Raw genomic sequence first — 23,486 nt, forward strand, 5'->3', positions numbered from 1 at the left:
ATTATCATTTTGAAGTTAGCTTTGGGAGGGGTGCGCCAGCCCACGCAATAGTGCAACGCAAGGGCGACACTCGAGGACCCCAGCAGCAAGCTACTGTAGTGGATCCTCCCCCACAAGAAATTAATTTAATATCATGTGACCCGATGGGCCACGTATCAGATATTAAACTGATAAGAACAGATACTACACTTGATCTTAGCCAAAAGGCCGAGAAAGGTATGATTTGGTACGTTGCCTTCCGTTGCTTTTATACATGAGATTTCATTGCTCTCTTGTGTCTCTTTTCGATGTGGGACTAATCTCAAAGAGCAGCAGGCACTTTACATTTTTGAAAGCGGCCTCTTTCTTTCATCACAAAGCCAGGAATAACAGCCAGCAATGGAGCCGGTGGTAAAAATAATCTTGAGAGGTTGGATGGCCCAAACAAGATTCATATATCTGGCCCGAATAGCTAGGAGCTTAGGACAAAGCTACGGTGATGATTCGTAGTAATTAAGTTGTAATGTGGGTATTATGACAAAAATTGTGACTCCTAAAATTGTAACAGTTTATGATTTTCTGCAATTTTTTCATAAAATTATTGTGATTTTTAATTAATTTTTTGTTATTTAATTACACGCACATATATAATATTTAAGTTCTTAAAATGATTTATTAAATTATAATAAATATCTTTTATTGTCATATCTTCTGTGAGATTTTCCTGATATAATTTACTGAGAAAAACCTCAAATCTGAAAAATCTGAAAAGCTTGCACATTTCTCCTCAATCTTTCCGTACAAAGGTTTCTGCTGCCTTTAAACCCCACTGTCATTGCTGCAGAAATTTGCCTATATACGCTTGAGAGAAAGAGATGCATTCTACTTTCTTAAAATGGAGAGAATATACAACAAAATAAAATGAAAGAAAATGAAAGAAAAGAGAGAACTCTCATCTCTCTCTAAGAAAACCCAACAGTCTTTTGCAGCAACCATAAGACCAAAGATAATTCAATAGCACAAATGGTGTGCAGCCATGTCCTATCCAACATGAACCCGAAAATTGTGATGCCAGCTCTGTTGTTCTCTAAATAAGTCACTGCATAAGATAAACAAGCTGGTTAGATTGACATATCATCATCATCATTGTCATTGTCGTCATTGTCATAAAATAAACAAGTTATGTTCTTTTGGACCATAGGAGTTTTTCTAGGATTTTTACTACATTTATCCATCAATCCAACGTCAGCATCTTCAGTACCTCAAAGTGGCACCGCCTATATGTATTTAATTAGTCGAAAACTGGTATTTTTAAAATAAAAATAATGTATTAAAACATTTTAAATACTTGATTAGCAACCCGTTGTGGAGATTACTCAGGATCTCCTCCATGAGTGGCCACGAGTAATAGGGCCTCATGGACATTGATCCAACAGGATGTTCAACGTGTGTTTGGATGCTCTATTAAATTGGATTTCAATTATTAGCCTAATAAAATGGAAGTGACCAATTGTGATTTCCTTGATCTAGAATTCATAGTGAAGGTATGGGCTTCAAATTTCAATTACAATATTTTTCAACTTGGAGTTGAAAGAAACTAAACTGCAATTTCAGGTGCTACTAAACTCATTACGAATTCTAGGAAACACATCATTTCTCTCTCAATTAAGCAATTTTTTTTTCAATTAAATTCACTTGTGCATCCAATGCAGCCTTTTTAGTGTAGGATGGGTCAAGGACAATTCAATGGAGTGCCATGATCACATCTGTTCGGGCTGGAGAAGTTTCAATGGGGAAAAAATGGCGAAAATGCATACTATATAGCTTCTAATGGTCATAACTTTTGAGATCGGTTATCTATTTTGCGTGTATACGGTATCATTGGACAGATGGCGAGCTCTACGTCGTGGCCATTGGCTCCCAAACACCTTTGCAACTCAATCATTTTTAAGTCAAATTTTACTATTTTTAGTAGGTTATGGTTTTGTCATTTTTAGTATTTTAAGAGTCTAGTTGTGATTGAAAGTCATTGTTTTAGTCATTTAAAGGTTAATATTTCTATTAACTTTTAACTACTTAGGTCAAGTTTCATATTTTAAGCCAGAGTAAGAGTGTGGGACTTCTTTTGCTCACAAGGCCTTCATTCAATACTATTAATTTTTATTCTCTTTTTCGGGTCTCTCTCTTTCAAATTCAAGGGCTATTCTTGAGAAGAAGATGGTTATCTTCTTCCTTTATCCAATACAATACTCATCACATTGCTAGCCCACCAGCTACCAAACTTTGGTGGATACACTATAGAATGGATGGCCCCTTTTGAGTTTGGTTATTTTATCAATACCGAATAGAACATGCTAAGCAAAATCAGAAAAGAAGTCATTTGATTTTAGAGAAGAGGAAGGTGTTTTTGTATACCCAGTGCTTGTCGCTTTTGGAAGGAGATGGTGTGGGCGTGGGGCGGGATGAATTTAGTGTCATCCATGTCATCTTCATCCACAGCCTCTTCTTCATCCGAATAGACATCCAATGCAAAGATACGCGGGCAGGAAGCTATCTGCATTGGTGTATCGTAATCGGGTGTGTCGTAAGAGTCGATGGTGGCACACACGTGCCACTTGGTGGCATGGCTCGTGATGGCCTGGGCCTTGTGTGTGATCTTCGCTGCACTTCGTAGGCAAATGAAAATACCAGTGACGAGGCCCACTGAGCATAGCTGGCAATACACTCCACAAGTTCAGTTCAATTTGATCAAGAGGAATGGCCTAGTGTGAGTTGAAACTGCATGGAGTTCCAATGGGAGATGGCATATCACAGCTGTTTGAGCATGTTCAGCGCCCACACCTCGACATACATATCCATTCCATCGATTAAGAGGAGCAAGATGGTGTATGTCGACCCACCAAATCTAAATGTTACAGCTGATCATGATCAGGTGACAGTATATCTTACACCTGATCATAGTAACCTAGTCCAGTTTGATCAGGGAAAAGATCTGGCATGTTCATCACATCCAATTAATAAATGATTCGACATTCATGTTTGATCATGGTTGGATATGATCATCATTTCCCACCTGACAGTACAAATTCAGTTCATTTTGATCAAAGATGGGAGATTCAGCATGATTTGATTAGACCAGAATTTCAATGCATGCCAATGCCCACAAGACTGATAATGATCGGATGTTCATGGGCCCGACATTAGTTGGATCAATATAAACATCAATTGACCTTAGCGCAAACTCACAGTTGTGATATTGATAGTACCGAAGTCCAACATTTACAACTCACACTCGATCGATTGAGGAGACTTACTGTGAGTTCTCCAGCCATGAAGATATAGACATCTGCATGGGACTTTAGTGTGATCAGCAGTGAAGCAAGCTGGCTGGCACTGACAAAGATGAGAGCCAACACAATGAAAGCTCGGAACCGGTGGCTTATGATCTTTAGCTGCCTCCGAATTCTCAAATGCTCTGCCAAGACCATCGCCACATCTGATTCTTCCTGGAAGACCAGAGCAAAGTCCTGCAATTGCAGTATCTGGAGATGGCAAATGAGGCGGAAGAGCATGCAGATGAGCAAGTAGGTGGATGTCCTGTAGAGCCATGAACAGAGCTCTAAGAAGCACGCCATGGCGTTGCTCATGTATACATTTCCTAGGAAGGGTATCCGGGTGCCACCAGAGGAGTACCACCATATCTTGTATGCGCTCTCAGCCACGAAGCCGGGGAGAATGAATATGAATAGGAGCTTGAAAGATCTCTGCATACAAGGAAAGGTGAAGGGGAAAAAAAAAACTTTTTGGTAGTCAGAACTCAAGAGAGGAGAACAAATTCAATTGAATGTCCAGTTGGGTTGAGTCGACTCGGTATTTAATAATTGAATTAAAATACAAGGAGCACAATAATCGTGGACTATTAGCTAATTGGGTAGAACAGATACATAAGAGTTTTTGGTTCTTTTCCTTCTTTATATTTTGTTTCTATCTGTAATAGAGTCTGGATTGATTTGGGGTTATGAAAAAGAGCAGGAAATTGGAAAAAAATGGGTGCATTCTTTTTTCTTTCTGTATGGAGATGAAAGATTTTGGGCTCTTTGGTGCAAATCAGGATGTGTTTTTTTCTTCTTTCTTGTTTTCTTTCAGAACGAATACAGAACAAATTTCAAATATTTTGTAGGAAGATGGAGTTGATATTGACTATGTTTTCATATCCTTGTTTATTAGCTAATAGAAGTTGGGTTGTTTTGTGTCGTTAGAAAAAAAGAAGGAAAACAACACAATTTTCAAATTTATTCAGCTGATTAGGTAGAATTAATGAATAAGAATAATGGGTTTTGGAGCTTTTCTCCTTTCACCATTCCTTTGATTAAACATGAAATCAAACAATCTTGAAATGACTTAAACTTGGTATGAACTCATATAAAGTCAAAAGAAATTGTTCAAAAAAAAAAATAAAAAAAATCTATCTTCAATCTCTTCCAACAATCCTTGGTTTCTAGAGACAGATATTGCTTCAGAGATTACTCAAAATTTTAGATCCCCAGGATCCTGAGCAGAGAAAATTAATTAGCAATTTTGGAATTTCTGCTGTGAATAGAATTTCATTAAATGGGGCTCTAGTTGTATCGTAAGAAAGAGCGTTCTCGTATCCATGTGAGTATCATTTCATGATTTTTGGAAATTCTATTAAGAGTAGAAATCCCGTCAATCATGATTTTATTTTTTATTGCTGCTCATCGAAGATGATTAACAAAGATAATTTGGCACTGATCAATCAATAGACCTATTTAACAATTCAAATTGAGAACATTCCCAATACAATTTTTATGTAGGGTGTGCTTAAATCTTGTCAATTTTGCAAAGAGAAGAGAAAACTTACATTGAGCTGTGCTGTATATCGCTGCTGAACCTTCTCGCTATCGTTACAGAGCTTATCAAGGAAGAGGAACCTCTGTAGGCCATACTTGCTTATGAAGTGCGTAAGGCAGATGAACGAGAGGGTGGCGATGATAGAAAGAGATAGCTGAACTGCGATGTCATAAGGCCGTTGATGCTTCCAATCACAGTTCGAGCATGCCAGGATAAAATGCGATAAGGTGGGGACAACGATGGTGAGAAGGATGAAAAGGGTCCATGAAATGATGGCTCGAAAACAGTTGGATTGGTCTAAACACATCCATCTGAGACATGATCTGAAGCTTCGAAGATCGTCATCAGTGTCGTCGTTGGAAGTGCAATGTAAGAAGGCCTTCTTCCTGATGAAAGCTTCACCTTCTTCAATCAATTTTGAGTCTATTGTCATGCTCCCTCTCTAAGGTGATGAAGAAGTATGAGAAGTTAGAGATGTGTTTCACAAGATAGTTTGAATTCATGTGATGTTTATACACACAGATTTGGTGTATAATAGTGGGTGGGCTCCACATGGGTGTGTCTCTTTGACCCTTCATGAGTTGCTTTGGTCAACATAAATAGAAATGCACACGTCCAACTAGTTGGACACAGAAATCCTCATGTCCAACGGCTTGGACAATGAGTTATGGTCCAGCTAGTGGATAATTTCCAACCTATCATGTGTGCACGACATCTAACCCGTTGGATAGATTGGCCCATCATGAAGACCACTTGTGAAAAAATCAGCCACATCCATTCATCAAGGGGACCGTAGAAAATAATTTTTTTTGTTGCTGATAAATAACAAAATGAGGGTGTTGTTGGCCTGATCAGTGGATGGGGCTGATTTTTTATGTAATGTGATCCTCACGGTAGGACCATCCTTTTGGACGGGTTGGATTACGCACGCACTTAACATGCTGAAAGTTATCTGCTGGGTGGACACTAAGTTATAGTCCAAACTGGTTGGATGTGAACAACCTATGAAGTTGGGCTTGGCCCAGCTAACGATGCTCCAAAACGGGCCTGGGCTTCTGCTCGAACTCAGGCTCGGCTACAATATTGAAGGGAGAGCTATTTGATACTCTGGCAGCGCATGACACTTGATAAACGGTCGCTTAGAAATTGTACGCTTTACATAACCTCAGATTAAACCGGCTAAATTGTAAAACCCATTGTCACTAGGAGACAGGCAAAAAATCAGATTGCTGGAGCAATCCTAACCTCTGATTCATGGACACTTGCTTGTCGAAATATGACCATTGGATATTTTCCATTTTCTGCCGTTGAATGAATGCCCACCGATCCGATAGTCAGATAATCGAATAAGCGTAATTATTCGTTCTTGTTACACGTGAACTGGGACCCGTAATTTGGACAGTTTAATTTGAATTACATGTTCACCAATTATGAAATTTCTAAGTGCCTGCATATCATCCAGCACCCTCTGCCAGAGCATAAAAGATTTTCTCATATAAAAAATGTCAAAACAAAAGGACCCAATTTAAGCCCAAGTCCATTTTATTTATTGGAATGTAAGTCTGATCAGTCAATCCTTACCGTCACTTTTTTTTAAACTTACTTTCCCGACTGCTACCCATTTTGCCAACCAATATCAATCTGAAGCTCAGTTATCTGATGGTTGGGATCGTCTAATCAGTGTTTCCTTGTTTAGTTTAGAGCATCCACAGTGGTGACCACCATTTGGACGGACCCGATTCACCATGTAACCTAAAGCCTGCCATCTGTACCAAACAAGGTTAAGTTGATATGTGTAAGTTTTTGGGTTTCAATCATCGAAGGTTAAGGCCCACTTGATCTACAGTTCAAATAACTGTAAATGTTGCCACGTGTACAGTGGAGAAACCGGCACGTATCGTTTCGCATGTGCTGCATCGGATAGATAGAAATCGACCTCCGTGATCATAGGGAAGCGGATTGGTGGTGACTGATGTTGGCCACTATAGGGCCCACCATGATGTATGTGTTTCATCCACGCCGTCCATCCGTTTTCGGGCATGGCCCCAAAAATAAGCTCAGGTGGACCACACCACAGGAAACAGTGGTGATTGAACGCCCACTATTAAAAACTTCTTAGGGATCACAAAAGTTTTGGATCAAGCTGGTATTCGTGTTTTCCTTCATCTAGATCTGTGACCTTATCAACGGATTGGATGGAAAATAAAAATGGCGGTGGGCCTTAGAAACCTTACACCTATTATCCCCACTGATTCACGTGGCGTTGTCAATTGGAGCTTAATCCGCGTCCCTCCCTGATCATCACCCAACACGCTTCCCATCGACAGAAAGCAGACAAAATCTCTGAGACAGATCCGAGTATCCTATCTAGTTGGAATCAATGCGTCTACTGCTTCACAAATCAGGCAGTTTCAATCAAGTGGTCATATTGCACAAAGTCGTTTTTTTCTATCAAGGGTCCAGTATCTACCACCTGGTCTTGGCTCTGGTCTGGATTTTGAGCCTGACGGGCATGCCTTAACCTGGGCATTCAAATTTTTGTTTTTGCTGTAACCAAACCCAGCACATTTACTATTTTGCTTAGATGCCTGACTCAGTTATGTTGGTTAAATCCAGTGGCCGAAATTCATATGTCAGTAAAATCATTTTGAACTGAGATTTGGGAGGGGTGCGCCTGGCCCATCCAGAATCCTTGCGCAGGAACTTACTGCGAAGGGCTTGGGCAGGAAATCCGCGTCCCTCCCTGATCATCACCCAACACGCTTCCCATCGACAGAAAGCAGACAAAATCTCTGAGACAGATCCGAGTATCCTATCTAGATGGAATCAATGCGTCCACGGCCTCACAAAACAGGCAGTTTCAATCAAGTGGGTCGCAGTTTCAATCAAGTGGGTCATATTGCTTAAAGTAAGCCAATAAATTTTTTTTCTACCCGGTGGTGGCTCTGGCTTGGAATTTGACCCTGACGGGCATGCCTTACGGTCTGGGCATTCAAACTTTTGATTTTACCCCTACCTAAGCCCAGCACATTTATTTTTCAGCCTGGATGCCTGACCAATCTAGTGGCTCAAACTCCTATATGTTAGTAAAATCATTTTAAACTGAGATTTGGGAGGGGTGCGCCTGGCCCATGCGACAGTGCAAGACAAGGGCGACGCTCGAGGACCCCAGTAGCAAGCTACTGTGGTGGGACCTCCCCCACAAGAAATTAATTTAATATCATGTGACCCGATGGGCCACGTATCAGATATTAAACTGATAAGAACAGATACTACACTTGATCTTAGCCAAAAGGCCGAGAAAGGTATGCCTTGTACAAGCACCTTCCGTCGCTTTTATATATGAGATTTCATTGCTCTCTTCTCTATTTTGTCGATGTGGGACTCAAACGAAAATGCTTCTTTACAGTCTTCCCTTGCTCAGCCTTCTTTTGTTTCTCGTTCAAACATCGCACATACTGACATAGCGTTTGTGAGATCTAAGTAGAGGTGGGCATTTTTGACCTGATCCGGTGGATCCGACCCGATCAGACCCGATCCGACCCGTTCCGAACTGAACCGACGGCCTGGATCGGGTAAGATCATTTAGATCCGACTAGTTTTCGGATCGAGATCGGATAGTGGTTAATCCGGACCGTTCCGATCCGAAAACCTGATCCGAATAGATCCGGACCGTTCCGATCCGGCCAGATCCGGAATAAAAATCAATATTTTTACTTTTTCTTATGGTGTGGTCCACTTGAGCTTTGAATATTCATCAATTTTGGGTTCAACAGCTAAAATAATTTGAAAAAACAAATGGACGGCGTGGATACACCACATGCATTCACGGTGGGCCCCAACAAAGTTCACTCACATATGAGAATGAGTTACTTGTGCGACACGTCAACTACGTCAAAACGGTAGGTTGTGAGAGTATGTATTAAAGTGGCTTAAGCAAGTTACTTGGGCCCCACCATGATGTATGTTTTGTATCCAACCTTCCATCCATTTGGAGAGATCACTTCAGGGCAATATCCAAAGAATGAATGAAATTCAAAGCTCCAGTGGACCCCAGTATAGAAAGTTCCATGGACAGTGACGCCCACCATTAAAAACTTTTAAAAGCTACAAAAGTTTTAAATTAACCTGGTATTTGTGTTTTCCCTTATTTCTTTATTTTTCAACTTTTGAACAAGTTGGATTTCAAATAAACATTACGGTGGGCCTTAGGATAGTTTCAACGGTGGGAATCATTCTCCTCACTTTTTTCTGTGATGTGGTCTACTACAGATTTTTATCTACATCATTATTTGGCTCATGCCCTAAAATGATATCTCAAAATTGATGGACGGTGTGGATATAACACATACAACGTAGTGGGGCCCATAGAACTTGGTGACGTTACGTCAGTAGCCTGGACGATGGGACAACACATGTAGTAGGCATTGATACAAATTTTTTATAGTCATGTGGGGCCCACCTTGATGTATATATGTTATCTAAGCCGTTCATCCATTTTGACATATCAATTTAGGCGTTGAACAAAAAATTATGATACATTGAAGATTGAAGTGGACCACACCATATGAAATGATCTGAATAGTGTTCAACCTGATCCTACTCGGTTTCCCTCACCGAGTCAGACTCGGATCGGGTCAAATAAATTAAGCATCGGATCTGTCCAAGTCAAGTGACCTGGACTCGGTCTCGGATCGGATCGATTTCGGGTTCGCCTGTTAGAATTTCGAATCTGACCGGGTTAGGCTAAATCCGGTCTGACCCGGACCGATGCCCAGCTCTAGATCTAAGCCGTTAGCTAACAGGGACATTATGTGTCCGCTTGGCCAAAATTGGGTTAGTTCCCTTTAACCGTCCATTTCTTTTCACTACACGTGGCCCACTTGGAAAATGGATGGCGTGGGTTTTCTGTGCCCGGTCAAGGATTCAGTGGGCTTGCTTGATGAACGGCCTAGATCCTCTCGATGCATTGTATGCTTCAGCGCATGCTCCCAGTGTATGATGATTGATGCTTAAACCAACTATAGTGAGTAGGTTAGGCCCATTGCAGGTTCATCCCACCAATCACACAGTCCATATGTACAATTCAAGCAATACCAACGACAGTCCTGGTCCTGGCACCGTTGCTCAAAGAGTAGCCATGTGATTCGTAGTCTCCTCACACGTGCCATGTGTGTTTACAAGATCTAAGGCATTAAACAAAAAATGGGGCCTACCATAAATGACATGACATAAAAAATCAGGCTGGCCCACCTGAGTTTTAGATCTGGTTAATATATTTCCATAAGAATCGTCACATAGAGGAGGGCATCTGATGGACGGAGTGGATTTTACATAGACAAGTGTTTTATATACACAAGTAGAAGTGTACACGAACCGAGCTAACTCGGTTAGCTCCCTCGACTCAACTCAAAAAAGCTCGATTCAACTCAGTTCAAAGTTGAATTCAAGCCGAGTCGAGCTGATTTTTTAATCTCGAAAATGAGTTCGAGCTGGCCCCAGCTTGACTCGACTCAGATCGAACCCAGCTCGAATCGAACTCGGATCGAACCAGTTTGGTGACTTGGTTACTTTGATATTGATGTTGCTCACCAAGTGTTTGATGAAATAACTCAAAGAAGTGTGGCTAGTGGCAAGGAAGGTATGTATATGAAACCAACACTTTTTTTTTTAATTTTTTTTATTGCTTAGAAGGAATTTGATAGAATACCTGTAAAACCATTGCTGCTATCTCAAATACAGTGAGATTTTGAAGGTGCATTCCAAGTGTTTGTGAAAATGCTGCAATGGCAAACTCAGCTCCATCTTGGCTCGAACTAGGCTCGAATCGGCCCGAGCTGTTGACTAAATCGAGCAAAGATGGCCAGTTAGGCTCGAGGACCGAGCCGAGCCCAATTCAAGCTGAGGTCAGCTAGTGGCCAAGCTGCTCGACTCGATGTACACCCCTATACACAAGGAGATTTGATTCCTTTACACCTAAGTTTTATAAGGCTAGCCAGTTGTACACGTAAAATTCAGCCATCCATCAAGTTCTATCCTCTACTCTAGGCAATCGGTTAAAAGTCAGCCAGATCCACAACTCAAGTGGGCCATACCAGGAGTAACAATGGGGATGGGAAGCCCACCATAGGTTTCTGTGTTTGCGTGCAGGAGAAATGTAGGTCAAGGCAATCCCAATAGCTTATCACAAACCCCAAGCCTTCTGTGATGTTAAAAAATGGTATTTTGGTTATTAACACAATTAGTAAGGGTATTTTTATCATACACAAGTCCTTGGAAAAGTAAGCTCTATTTACTTTCATATAGTATGGATATAGACAGTCTCCTTGTGGCCCATCCATATGGTCGTCCAATCTTGAAGATTGTTCTGTTTATCATCCATCCGATGTGCCCACCCATCTTATTAAACAGTGGATCGTAGAATAGGCATTGGGACAGACATCCAATCCATTGATCTGGACGGTTCATTAGGTCGAGTGTACGTTTCATGTGCTAGCATGTAAATATCATGCCAATCCTATAAATGTAACCATTTGATCAATGGCCTTTAATATAGAGGGTCAAGACATTTACACAAGGATAGGCCCAATTAATAATTAATCCATCTGTTCAAAAGAATCACTTTTGTTAGGCAGTCATAACCATTCCATCCATTGGATTGGAAAAGGGATTTTTACAAGAAAAAGTCCAGATCAAAGATGGATTGGACCATCCAATCAGTGTGATTTTTTGCATGACAGCACGTGAAATGTGTTGTAGACTTAATGGACAGTTCAGATCGAGAGATTAAACGGATGCAACCAGGAAAACTATAACCTATATTGCTTTGAGAGCACTAGAGCATTTATTTTACATCAATACCCTTTTATTTGGCTAAAAACCCTCCTCAAATCTTCAAATTATGTGAAGCTTTAGCTATCTCATGAAGTAAATGACCCTTGCTAATTGCGCACCATATATAGCGGAGATGTCAGATCAAATAAAAATAAATCCAGCCTAGAAGAACATAATTCTTAGGATATGAGAACACCTGAACTAATTAGCAAAACATCTAAAAAGGCTTAAACATGGTTTCCTAAAAAATCAAGAGATTCGAAACATGCCTTGCCAGTTGTAATGACAGATCAAAATCGATACCTCCTGAAACTCACTTTAATTAATTTTTCCTATTATGTCTCCAAACGGAGATTACAACTCATCTTTGCTTGTGTCTTCTTCTCCCATGAGCTCTTCAAGGGAGAACTCGTCCTCTTCAAGAATCTCAGCGTCTTTACCATCCCAAGGTTCCGTTTTCACAATGACGGGAGTGTTTCCAAGAGGCAGATTCCCCTTACCGCCACGCCCTGCTTCCTTCACAAACTCCCTGAAAATGAAATCCTTGCACATGGTTATTCTTATTTGACAACCAAACCAAGAATGCTAGTGAAGACAAAAAAAAAAAAAGAAAAAAAGAAAAAAAGAAAAAGGGTGCATGGATCTGCCTACTGTCTTATTTATAGAGATAAGTGACTTACACGACTTGGTCGAGCTCGTATGCACTGCGAAGTGGAGCGTAGGCACCTTTCTTCACATTCAACGCTACCAAAGCTGGGTAACCGTAACCACCAACACCAACTTGCTTCTCAAGATCAGGCTGTTTGCCTGCAGCTGCCCAAACATAGCTGCAAAAGACATCCATCCTCATCTCCATAAGACAGTCAACCCATGAAAAACATGATCTTTCCAATTTCCAAACTTACTACTAATAGACATTCTATAGTCATAAGCTGTTGATGCTTATGTACTATCGACGTTATAGGAGCGCCATTCAAAATTTTCCAATTTGGTCGGCTGCTCCGTGGTACATCAGCAAGACGCTATGCATGCAAATGTCAGTTTTGGAGCATCAACAATACCTTAATCACATTAAAAATATGCCATTTAATGAAGTTTTAATCTATAATATAGAAAGCACACAATTAGTGATGCACACACCATGCAAAGCTTGGTAATGTGGGTAATTGGTTCCCTACAGTGGGGTCCATCCACAAGCAAGTGAAATGGATGATGCCATGGTGGTAAACCCCTCTGTACATTGTGCAGTGTCTCTCTGTATCATTCCCTGTAAAATCAATATGGGAATCTAATCAACATGTGCAATGCTTCAGGTATGAAAGCCAGAATTCAACCTGTGCTTACCAATGCCTTACTTAGGCTTCTAAAATTAAGTTTCCCACCTTAATTTTTGTTGGAAGTGTAAGAGCAAACCCAACAGATGCGAGTTAGGCTATGCCCATTGAGTACATTACATCTGGATGCTCGTTTATGATTGTGTACAGCATTCGGCCGAGCTTTCACAGGTATCATCAGGGTCCGAGTTCATGCAGTGCTTGTATCTTATGTCTCCAGGATGAGGAAAACATCAACCACCTCTATAGCTATTGCGCCTTCGCGGGGAAAGTGTGGGAAAGATTCTCTCTTTTGGAGGTCTATTGAGTCATGAATTTGCTATCCATATGACATGCATTCCTTCCTGGGTTTTCCTTTAAAGACTTTCCAGGCAACTGGGGGGGATCCTCTTCTTTGTATTAGCAAGATGACTTCTGATTATCCTTCTCGTCTCTCCTTTTTATTGCCCTTTTAATAAAATCTCACGTGTTTTTGTATCTTCTTAGTTCTTTGTATGTTTTATTTTATTTTATTTTATTAATAAAATCTCACATTGCCCTTCAAATTTATAAATAAATAAATTAATTAAAAAAGTACATGCAATGTAAAGAACAGTGGAACTCTGTTTCCACCTCCTTGATGTAGATATCTCTCTCTCACTCTTTTTTTAAAGTATTGTTATACCTCAAAAAAAAAAGAAAAAAAAGAAAAAAAGAAAAAAAAAGAGTAGAATAGTGGAATATGTAGAGGTATATTTAGTCATTTTGTACTAATAACAATTACTGTAGTTGCTTCTAATGGAAGAGCAATTTAATCATTTTTGAACTGATCGCCTAAGGCAACGACACCAAAACTTGTGTTGTCGTACCATCTTTCCCGCCAGCATAACCCATCATGAATATCACCCTTAACAAAAATCAGGCTGATCCTTTCGGTAGGTGGGCCACACCTGTATTGGTTGTAAATTGATTCCAACAGAGTGGCCTTTTTCGCCAGGTAATCTTCGTGGCAGGACCTACCAATTCATGGTACAGATGTTGTTCATATAGGTGCAAGAAGCATGAAGCGAAACAGTGACTGGTTCGGGTACAGGAATGAGGAAGTCTGTTTCAAAATGTTAGCAAGCATAAACAGCCAGGAAGTGGGAGCAGCACTTGGTTAGAATGATCGTGCAACAAAGGTCCTTCACAAGTGGCATGTTGGTGGAAAAACTGGTACCACACCACAAGTCGGGGTTCCATCGCCTGTGGGTAATCAGTTGTCTAATCAATTTCATAAACCCATGAAAGGTATGATCATCAGAGATGGTAATTCAATTCTAACAAGTCCAACAAACCTGAATGAAGAAAGAACTAGCTATTCAGCAATGAGAACTTGCCTGTAAGGACTTCGTTTAAATTTCTCTGCAACTGATAACAAGAGCCCAAGGTACTTATTCCTTCCGTCTGCCTTTGAATCCAAAATGTCAGGGAGGAAAGCCACAAAACAGATGGCAGCAGGGGCACACTTTTCTTCCATCACATCCTAGCAAATATCACCATAAGCATTTTTTTTAAAATCATCAGTAAAAGACCTGTGAGCAACCAACCATTTAAATGAAGAGACAACAAAGATTACTACCGGGCCAGTCAGTTCGGTGGTTTCAGGTGGAGCTATATTAGTCTCCAGCTGCTCCAGTGCAAATGATTCAATTGCGGAAGCAGTTCGTGCACCCTCATAAGGATATGGACTATCTTTATCAATCCCAAACACTAAAATGGTAGGGAATCCTTGAACCTTGAATCTGCTCATTAGAGACTGCATGACCTTGCGGGTTAGTAACTATACACTACCAAGAAGCATGGAACTGAGTTTAACTCTCAAATGCAGCAGTTTTATTATTAACAGTATCCAACTTCAGCTAACACAAGTGGTATTAAACAATAACAACCTTACACATGGCCATCTTTATGAAATGCATGGGCATTTGCATATCTTATGCATGATATAGCATTATTGTTGAACCTTAAAAGTTAAAACTGCATTCTCACATTTCTCATCGATTAGTAAAAGCAAAGGAAAGAACAAACAGTTACATAGAGAGCGAACAAAAGAACAAACTATAATCTAGTGGGAGACTCATCCCAAATATAATTGAGGGTGGTCCAAAAACTACCTCTTTTGCAAGAGAATCAGTCTACAAATCTGCATCAAGATGAATACAGAAGAAAGTCACCACTGCAGACTTAACATATCCGTATTGTACCATAAAGTCCATGTTCGCGAACCATTGTCTTTCCTTACCCACCTTACTCTGTAAGGGGAGATACTGTCAAGGGAGTAACTACTTAACACCTATAAGAGTGCTTCAATATCCCAATACACCAATCTCACCGCATCTAGATCATCATCATCTCATCATAACATTGTCCAGCTATGCGAGGTTGGCCTCCTGAATCTTGTATCATCAGTCATTCTACATATTAGGGCTCTACAGTCAGTAAGAGAGCAGGCCTTCCTATCCCTTCTCCCTGAACCCAGATAGATAATCCCTAATAATTTCCCCTAGTTCAACCAGACCTAGATTATCTACTGAGCTTCTGTTGGAATTTATTTTTAAGCCTTCATTATACAAGGGAGAGAAGAAAATGATGGGTCATGGAACTGAAAAACTTGGCTAAACCAGCCTCTAGTAGATCAAGTTGGATCAGTTACAAGTTTGCAAAGAGGATTGGATGAAGAACTGGCTAGAAAGCGTAGGTGCAGGAAAAATTCAAGAATGCTATATTCGAGCAAAAATGAACAAGGTATGGTTTCATATCCAACTCTAGCTACCACTTTAAGGGCACGTTCGGACACGCTTTCGTGAAAGTGGGATTTCCACAAAGGGTTTTGAAGCCTGCTTTTTTGGGCAACTCACCAAAAACCATTCCAACATGTGCAGAGCCTATTTTGTCGAATGGGGGGTCAGAAGAGGGTTTGCAAAGTGCATCCAAACACACCACACCAACTGCGGTTTGGCCCAAAATGAAGTTTAGGCCTCAAACACCCCTTTTGAGGGTGTGTCCAATGGGCCCCAAGGATGTGTTTGAATTTTCAATTGAATTGAACTGAAACAGCTCAGTTCAATAAAGAACAACAATGGGGCCAGCTTCATTACACAAAAATCTGGGACTCGCCCTGAAATACCATCAGTATGGCTTCATGTCTAACTTGAAATGCAAGGAACTTAAATTAGGAATTAGGGAGTCATTACAAATTAAAATGACCCCAGTTTCACCATTTCCTCCATTAACTACAATGAACTGAATGAATTGCAAAACAAAGTCACCCTATAGTATTCGAAGTACTTTTTCTATTCCCTAAAGCGACGACTTCCATGTACATGCAGCAAAAATAGAGCCCATGGTGGTAATTAATTCCAATGATTTTATTTATTTATGCAGGATAATGTATAATTACCTTCTCAGCATCACAATCAACATGGCCCAGCTTCACCTTCCCCTTCAGGTTATTTGAAGCTTTCTTCCATTCCGGTGCCAACTTTTTACAGTGGCCACACCTAAAAAAAGAACAGGAAAAAAAAAAGCAGATCAAACTTATGGGAATTCATAGTTCTTCATTGACAAATTAATAAATAAGCACCAATTAAAGGAAGAAAATATCACAATTGTCCAACAAATTCAAAATCTCCACTAACTAAATCATCAATTGGAAGTGACAACAAACTTACCAAGGTGCAAAAAATTCCACTATCCAGAGTTCTTTGCTTTTAAGAACTAGTTCATCAAAGTTATGAGAAGTCAGTTCTACTGATGCGCTAGTTACAGTTTTTTCACTTGAACCTCCATCTGCCTTTCCACTTAAACGCTCCTTCAAAAGCGCCTTAATCTGTACAACCCTCAGCCACCTCAGAATTTGCATATATAATATTCTAGAGATCGAGAAGACTAAACTTAATTGGAAGATAAGAACTCCAGAAGAGCAAATAACAGTATTATATGCATGTAAACATTTAAGGTACTTGATTCAGACTGTATACTTACCAGTGTTTCAAATAGCGCCTGCAGTGTAGCAGTAGCGTACGCTACGTAGCATAGCGTGGCTGTAGCGCTACGTAGCGTTCTAAATAACGTAAATCCCTTGTAGCGTATGGTACAAGGGTCGTAGTGTACGCTACAGCTACGTAGCGCATAGCGTCCGTAGTGTTCTAAATAACGTAAATCTCCAGTAGCGTACGCTGCAAGGGTCGTAGCGTACGCTACAGCTACGTAGCGCATAGCGTCTATAGCGTAAGCTACAATGCATTTTTTTTACTTTTTTATTTTTTTAAAAATTAATTTTTCCATGTTTTCTTTGTATCTAATGTTGAGGAATGTGACACTTGTATTGTCCTTAATACTTTTCACCTATGAGATTTTATTTTTTTCTTTTCATAATTGCGACTTGTGGTTTCAATTAGACATTATTAATTAAGGTGGTTTGCTTAGAAAGTTGTTGATGTGATAATTATTTGATTTGGCTTATATATGTGGATTAGCTTTTGATAAATAATAACTAAGAACTTGTTTGAACATGCTTATAATTGATCAAATGAATCATCTTTTAGGCATTTTTATATTTTTTTCCTTGTTTCCACTATTTATTATATTTGTCCTATTTTTAAATTAAAAAATAGAAGTATCATGTAGCTTACGCTACAAGCTACATATTTATGCTACACGCTATAGAGGGCTGAGCGTTACGCATCACGCTACCGCTATTTAAAACACTGATATTTACATTACTAACACAAGGACAGATGATTTGGATCGATTAATGGACAGTTAAAGAAATTGTGTAAAGAGAAGATACAGAAAGATTAAGTGACCACTGACTGTTACTCCCTTTACAAGATAAAAGTATAGACCACAATTGTTCACTCACAGAAAACAAGGGATTGTAATGAAATATGGTGGAAATAAATAGGGCATGCATCAACATCACCGAGCAATTGTGTCAGAGCAAATTCGCCACACGTGGCCGTGATACAGCAGCACAAAGACCAACATTACAACTTTACAGCCATATATTTTCTTGTGCTCTTTTCAAAATATAGAAACTGTCTTAGGAGAGTGATGAATCCTTGGCCGATGCATCGGAGTAAATCACATGATCGACTGGTGATGAAGGCAACAATTTAAAAAAAAGGTGGAAATTATTACTGAGCCAAGCTAATGATAATCAATCAGTGTCAAGACAATATACAATGCCCCGCCCAAATTTTGCATTTTAGGCTCGGGTTTTCAGTTTGTACAAGTGGAGCCATGGTTCAGGGATCCAAATACTGATATGATGGACCCCATGGCAGATGGGCCATGTCCCAAAAAAACCCCGAACAGAGTAAGATCCCAGCCATAGAATATTTGGCCCTTTTCTGTTGAATGTGAACCATTGCGGTGTTTCATTATGTTGGCCTGTTTGTTGGTCACCAACTGAAAGATTTGGATTTTTCCATGTGGGAGACTTTTTGGTGCATAGGCCATCCTCATCATGGTCCATAATATCAATGGTTTGGATCACTCTATCAGCACGGCCTATACAAACTGAAAATCTGTGCAAAGTGTACAATTTTTTTTATATTTTATTTTAACACACGCACAGACACCCCACACACTCACGCTAGTGGAATTTCACCACCCATGGGTGCTCGAACCCTCGACCGGGTGTTAAAACTCCTGAGAGTCTACCACCCGATCAAGAGTAAGGACCCGAGCAAAGTGTACAAATTTATGGTCCAAGCATTGAAAATACCTCATAAATGTCAGCTAAGTGAAGTCACAATCATATTGGAATAATTAAAACAATACCTTTGACGACAGTAATCAATCAATGAACTAAAGCAAAAATAATTTTCATCAACAGCCCCATACAGTTAATAACTTTTTTAGGACCAAAATATTAAGCTTCTACCAACTCATGAATCATGAAATTATGAGTTTCAGGAAACAGTAGCCACAAACCTGCTGCAATGCGAATTCTGCAATCGGTTTGACATCCCTTGCTCCTTGATAATCTACTGGAGGCTTACCAGGGGAAAACACCTTTATAGTTGGAAATCCTTTGATCCCATATTCCTATATAAGCCAGCAGATAACTCATCAGAAAGATAGCAACAAAATGTCACTATCAGTTTATTAATTCCAACGCATCTTGATCCCGGCCTTTGTGACATACCACTACAATGTCGATTGTTAACGTGGCATACTTGTTGAAGATCCAAGCCGTTCCATCAGGCAGGTCCTACTATGTGCCCTAGCCCAAGAATCAGGCTGGTCCACTCATCAGTGGGCCAATGTAAGCACAAACTGATGACAAGTGAACGTCTAAAAAGAAAACTATGCTGATACATGGCATTCTGCCTGATGAGTGGACCAGCATGAATGTTGGACCACGGCACAGTGGGGCACACCTGATGGACAGATTGGATGTTCCAAACGCATTCAATCTTAGCACACATCCTGTGTGAAGATAAATTGGGACCACACCCATGTGAATTAGTGAAACTCATTTCTTCATTAGGATCAAGGTATTCCAAAATGGTTATGTAACATCCGTAATGGTAACAGTGGTAACCGTTATAGGTTACGGGGTCATAATGGCTGTAACCACAAAAGACCCATTATGGGGCTGACATATGTCTGTTCAAGTAAAATAAAACCCATAACGACCCCTGCTACAGCCTATATCATAATGGTAACAGCGGTGGCTGTTACAGCCACCGTTACCATTATGGAATACCTGAATTAAGATATTCTTATAAACACAAGTGGAGCATTAATGCACTAAGAAAAGGATAGAATCTGGTTGAATGTCCTATCTAGTCGTGCATAACACTGAATGAACGTTCAGGAAAAATAAGATCATGGTCAAGATTAAGTCTTTAAGAGCATATAAGCCTGCTCCATGCAGAAGAATAAAACAATAACAAAAGGGGGAAAAAAAAAAAGTGGCAAAAGTTGAGTGATCGAGCATCTCATCATTAACATCCTGACTATTTTTTAATATGGAATGCTAATTGTACATTCTTTTGCAGATGAGTTCCCAGGGGGGCATGTGACAGACATGTACATAGCCCAAACTGTTAATCCAACAGGCCCCACCATATATTGTCCATGGCCCAAAAAAACAAAACAGGTAGAATGATCTGAGTAAAGGGACAACAAGTGACAACTGCTGGTATTTAGGCATTGCTGTGATCGATTGGTTAGGACTTACGATGTCTATTCAGCATTATTTTTTTTTAGAGCATGGTTCAAGCAATCTATGTCCCACCAGATGAATTCACATCCAATTAATGTTCCTCTTGGGATCTTGTTCCCATTTTCACATTACAAAAAAAAAAAAAAAAAGATGACACATATCATTAATGATAAATAATTCACTGTGTTCCTGACAAGAAATTCTCAAATGGAATAATGTGGACAATCATATTCAATATCGACAATATTTCACGTCAGCAAGTATCTGTATCGAACCTGAGCAAGCGACTTGTGAGCATCCGCATCAAGAGCTGCCACAGTAGCGACACCCTTCATTACAGTCGCCGCTTTCTCCCAAATCGGCGTCAGGGCTTGGCAATGGCCGCACCATGGCGCGAAGAATTCAACCAATACAACCCTGTTCGAGTCCAAAACCTGCCCAAATTCTCAGTCACGAAAAGAAAATAAGTATATACCAAAAAGGCATTTGATCCACTGCTTCTGGAGGCAAGTGGCGATGACCCAAACCACACATCCAGAGGGCTCCTCCATCGATGAGCCACAAGCTAAAAACCACTTTGATTGAACAATCCTAACCATCTATATGTGGGCCATTACTGACTTCTATACTCTACTGTCCATTTGTATGCCACTGAATACAGAATTACGATTGTCCAAACAGCAAGATTTCTGAACGATCATCAGTTGACTACTTTGACCTATCAAATGAACGGTTTCGATCTGAGTCCAGATATGCCACGTGTACAAAAAAGGACATGGAAGCGTAGTACTTCCAGTGCTCCTAGTTCCACAGGATCCGGTCCCTAGAAAACATGGATTTACAATTACACCCCCTACTTCTGATTTCTGAGACCATGACAATGGTATGATCTGATAAGAAAAAGGGGGGTTTTGTGAATTTTTTTTTTTTTTTTAAAAAGAGGGGTGCAAATATCAAATTCCAGAAAGCATATGTTTCTCTTCGGGTGAGGCGTACGATAGAGAAGAGAGGGAAGATCCGACGGATCTGAAGTTGAATACCTTGGATTTGAAGTTGGAGGGAGTGAGTTGGAGAACGGGAGAAGAGGGTGCGTAGAGCGCACCCGCGCGAGCCCCGAAGTGGAGGAGAGCGAGGAAGAGAGCGAGCAACGTCGATGGCATCTTCTTCAGTTTTCGCGGCGGAAAGACGAACGATTGCTCGCCTGCTGCTGTTTTTTCTACTGCCGGGCTGGGGTTTTGTTTCATACTCTGGCAGAATGCGATGGTTGACACGCAGGCACTCAAGATATTATAAAATTTGCTATCTAAGTAGTCAATCTGAACCGATCAAATTGATAGAAAATGTGTAGATAGTTCAATATTATATTATTGAGTGAATCTGTCATCTGATTAAATGTTTCCATTTGGTTGAAAGTTAATCGTTGATTTTTTTTCACGTGGTCCGTATATAAATTACCACCCATTGTCCAAATGGAAGATTCAATCACGGTAGTTTTTTTAATAAATAATCCATCTATATTGGGCCCAAGTTTGATATGAGTTTTCAGATGCGCGCCACGTGGACAGTTTCTTGCAATCTGCGTATTAACAATCACTCTCTACGGAGTACCAGAGTTTTTCGTTTTCCCTGAATACGTTTTTCTCCTCTCTTTGTTTCAAGCGAGCGTATGAACGAAGGCCACGTGTTTCAGCCAACCACAACGCTACACGTAGACTGACACTGGGGAGGCGTAGTGCCCGTGCGTCCCTCTTATGGGAAGTTTCTAGGGGCCGAAGTCCAATGCAACGCCCGGGAGAAATCCACTCCGTCCATCAGTTTTGCAAACCCACATTAGGATAGGATTCCAAAAAATGAGGAGATAAAATATCCAGGTGGGCCACGACATACGAAAAAGAAGGGATTAAACGTTCACCACCAGAAACTTCGTGGGGACCAGAGAAGTTGCGGATGAGCATGAAAGTTGGTTTTTCAATTTATCCCGGTTGTAATAAACTTATGAACGGTTTGGATGGCATATTCATATCATATGGTAGCATTTTCCATTCTCACTGTTTTCTGTCGTGTGACTCACCTGAGTTTTGAATCTGATTTTTTTTTTTCACCCGAGCTTTTGAAACTGATGGACGGAGTGTATTTCTCACAGACATTCATATGGCCGCAATACAGGAATTTCCTGTTGGGGAGCACCGGCAATCCGTGATAGTGTATTCGAACGGCGAAATTAAAATATGAGAAATTTACCACTGTAGACAATACTTTTTATCCAGCGGTTTTTACAAGGAATACAAACTTAAGTTACCAACTTAGACTAGCACGTGTGGACAGCGAGTTTGAGGACGTAAATACCCCTACTTTTTAAGTAAGCGGGCCTATGGCTACGGATTTGTTGTCGCCTGTAGCTACGGATTTAACCATAGCCATAGATACCGTAGCCGATCTAGCAGCCAATCCCGACAGTAGAACAGGACATTGAATTGGGGTCAACCAGGTTAGTGGGACAAAGACCTGAGGTCGACTGGGCCAGTGGGATGTGGCTTTTCAAGGCAAATTCACATGGTTAGCATCATCTTCTCAATATAATTTTTGAGTTATTCTCCATAATCAATTATCCATATATCACTCATGTTTTGTTTTTTTTAAAAAAAAATTAGCCATGTTCTTCGATTTTGAAATGAGAAAACTAGTTTGGTTCCATGTCTCTAAATTCAGATTGATCATATAATCCTAACCATCCAACTGAGGGACATCAAATGGAGAGTTATAGTATAAAATAGCCAGTGGTTCAAAATCCAACTATTAATATCACCATCTCAATGCGATACTTGGGTTATGCTTCATCAACAATTGTGCATGCATTATGTAGCTATCAAATTCTTATGGTAGTTGTCTCATTTTGGAGTGGTTATACTGAAAAATCTACATCCATGATAACCCATGAGTACATAAGCAATGTTGACATACAGTTGGTGATTAAGGTGGATGATTACAACATTTTGTATTGAATGCATTTGTACAGCACCTTTTACCCGGATAAAATGATGGTCCGTCTCGATGTGTTTTTCTCCTTGTTCTACAGCTAAGATATGGATGCAAGTTGATGATCCATCTCAATGGGTTTTGTCCTTTCTATATACATGAGATATTGATGCAAACAGTCACATCTTTATCGAACATGTCAAATTGGTTAATGGCCCGTCCTGCAACCTTAACGATTAAGACTAATCTACTCAAGAAAACTCATTTTAACTGTATGTTTTAAAGTCGTT

The 23,486-nt window shown here is 40.1% G+C and overlaps 2 protein-coding genes and 2 non-coding genes across 4 annotated transcripts; all 4 read right to left on the minus strand.

The window, feature by feature from the left end:
* Window positions 1–20: 20 nt before the first annotated feature.
* Window positions 21–6,308, minus strand: LOC131219599 (uncharacterized). The gene is made up of 4 exons (XM_058214836.1): window positions 4,862–6,308; window positions 3,294–3,743; window positions 2,395–2,692; window positions 21–1,078 (listed from the first exon to the last, which is right to left on the minus strand). The coding sequence occupies exons 1-4, from the start codon at window positions 5,282–5,284 to the stop codon at window positions 942–944; spliced, it is 1,308 nt and encodes a 435-aa protein (XP_058070819.1). The 5' UTR covers window positions 5,285–6,308; the 3' UTR covers window positions 21–941.
* On the minus strand, window positions 26–220 carry LOC131219835 (U2 spliceosomal RNA). The gene has a single exon (XR_009158477.1). It is a non-coding gene; the product is annotated as a U2 spliceosomal RNA (small nuclear RNA).
* Window positions 6,309–7,964: 1,656 nt separating the features above from the next.
* Window positions 7,965–8,160, minus strand: LOC131219846 (U2 spliceosomal RNA). The gene has a single exon (XR_009158488.1). It is a non-coding gene; the product is annotated as a U2 spliceosomal RNA (small nuclear RNA).
* A 3,688-nt stretch (window positions 8,161–11,848) lies between these two features.
* LOC131219600 (protein disulfide isomerase-like 2-3) lies at window positions 11,849–21,479 on the minus strand. Its single transcript, XM_058214838.1, has 9 exons — window positions 21,261–21,479; window positions 20,496–20,654; window positions 18,981–19,094; window positions 16,712–16,869; window positions 16,441–16,540; window positions 14,620–14,796; window positions 14,378–14,523; window positions 12,366–12,512; window positions 11,849–12,214 (listed from the first exon to the last, which is right to left on the minus strand). Exons 1-9 carry the CDS (start codon window positions 21,462–21,464, stop codon window positions 12,040–12,042), a joined length of 1,380 nt encoding a protein of 459 aa, XP_058070821.1. The 5' UTR covers window positions 21,465–21,479; the 3' UTR covers window positions 11,849–12,039.
* Window positions 21,480–23,486: the final 2,007 nt, after the last annotated feature.

Source organism: Magnolia sinica, chromosome 11 (assembly GCF_029962835.1).
Source record: "Magnolia sinica isolate HGM2019 chromosome 11, MsV1, whole genome shotgun sequence".
Classification (NCBI taxonomy): domain Eukaryota; kingdom Viridiplantae; phylum Streptophyta; class Magnoliopsida; order Magnoliales; family Magnoliaceae; genus Magnolia; species Magnolia sinica.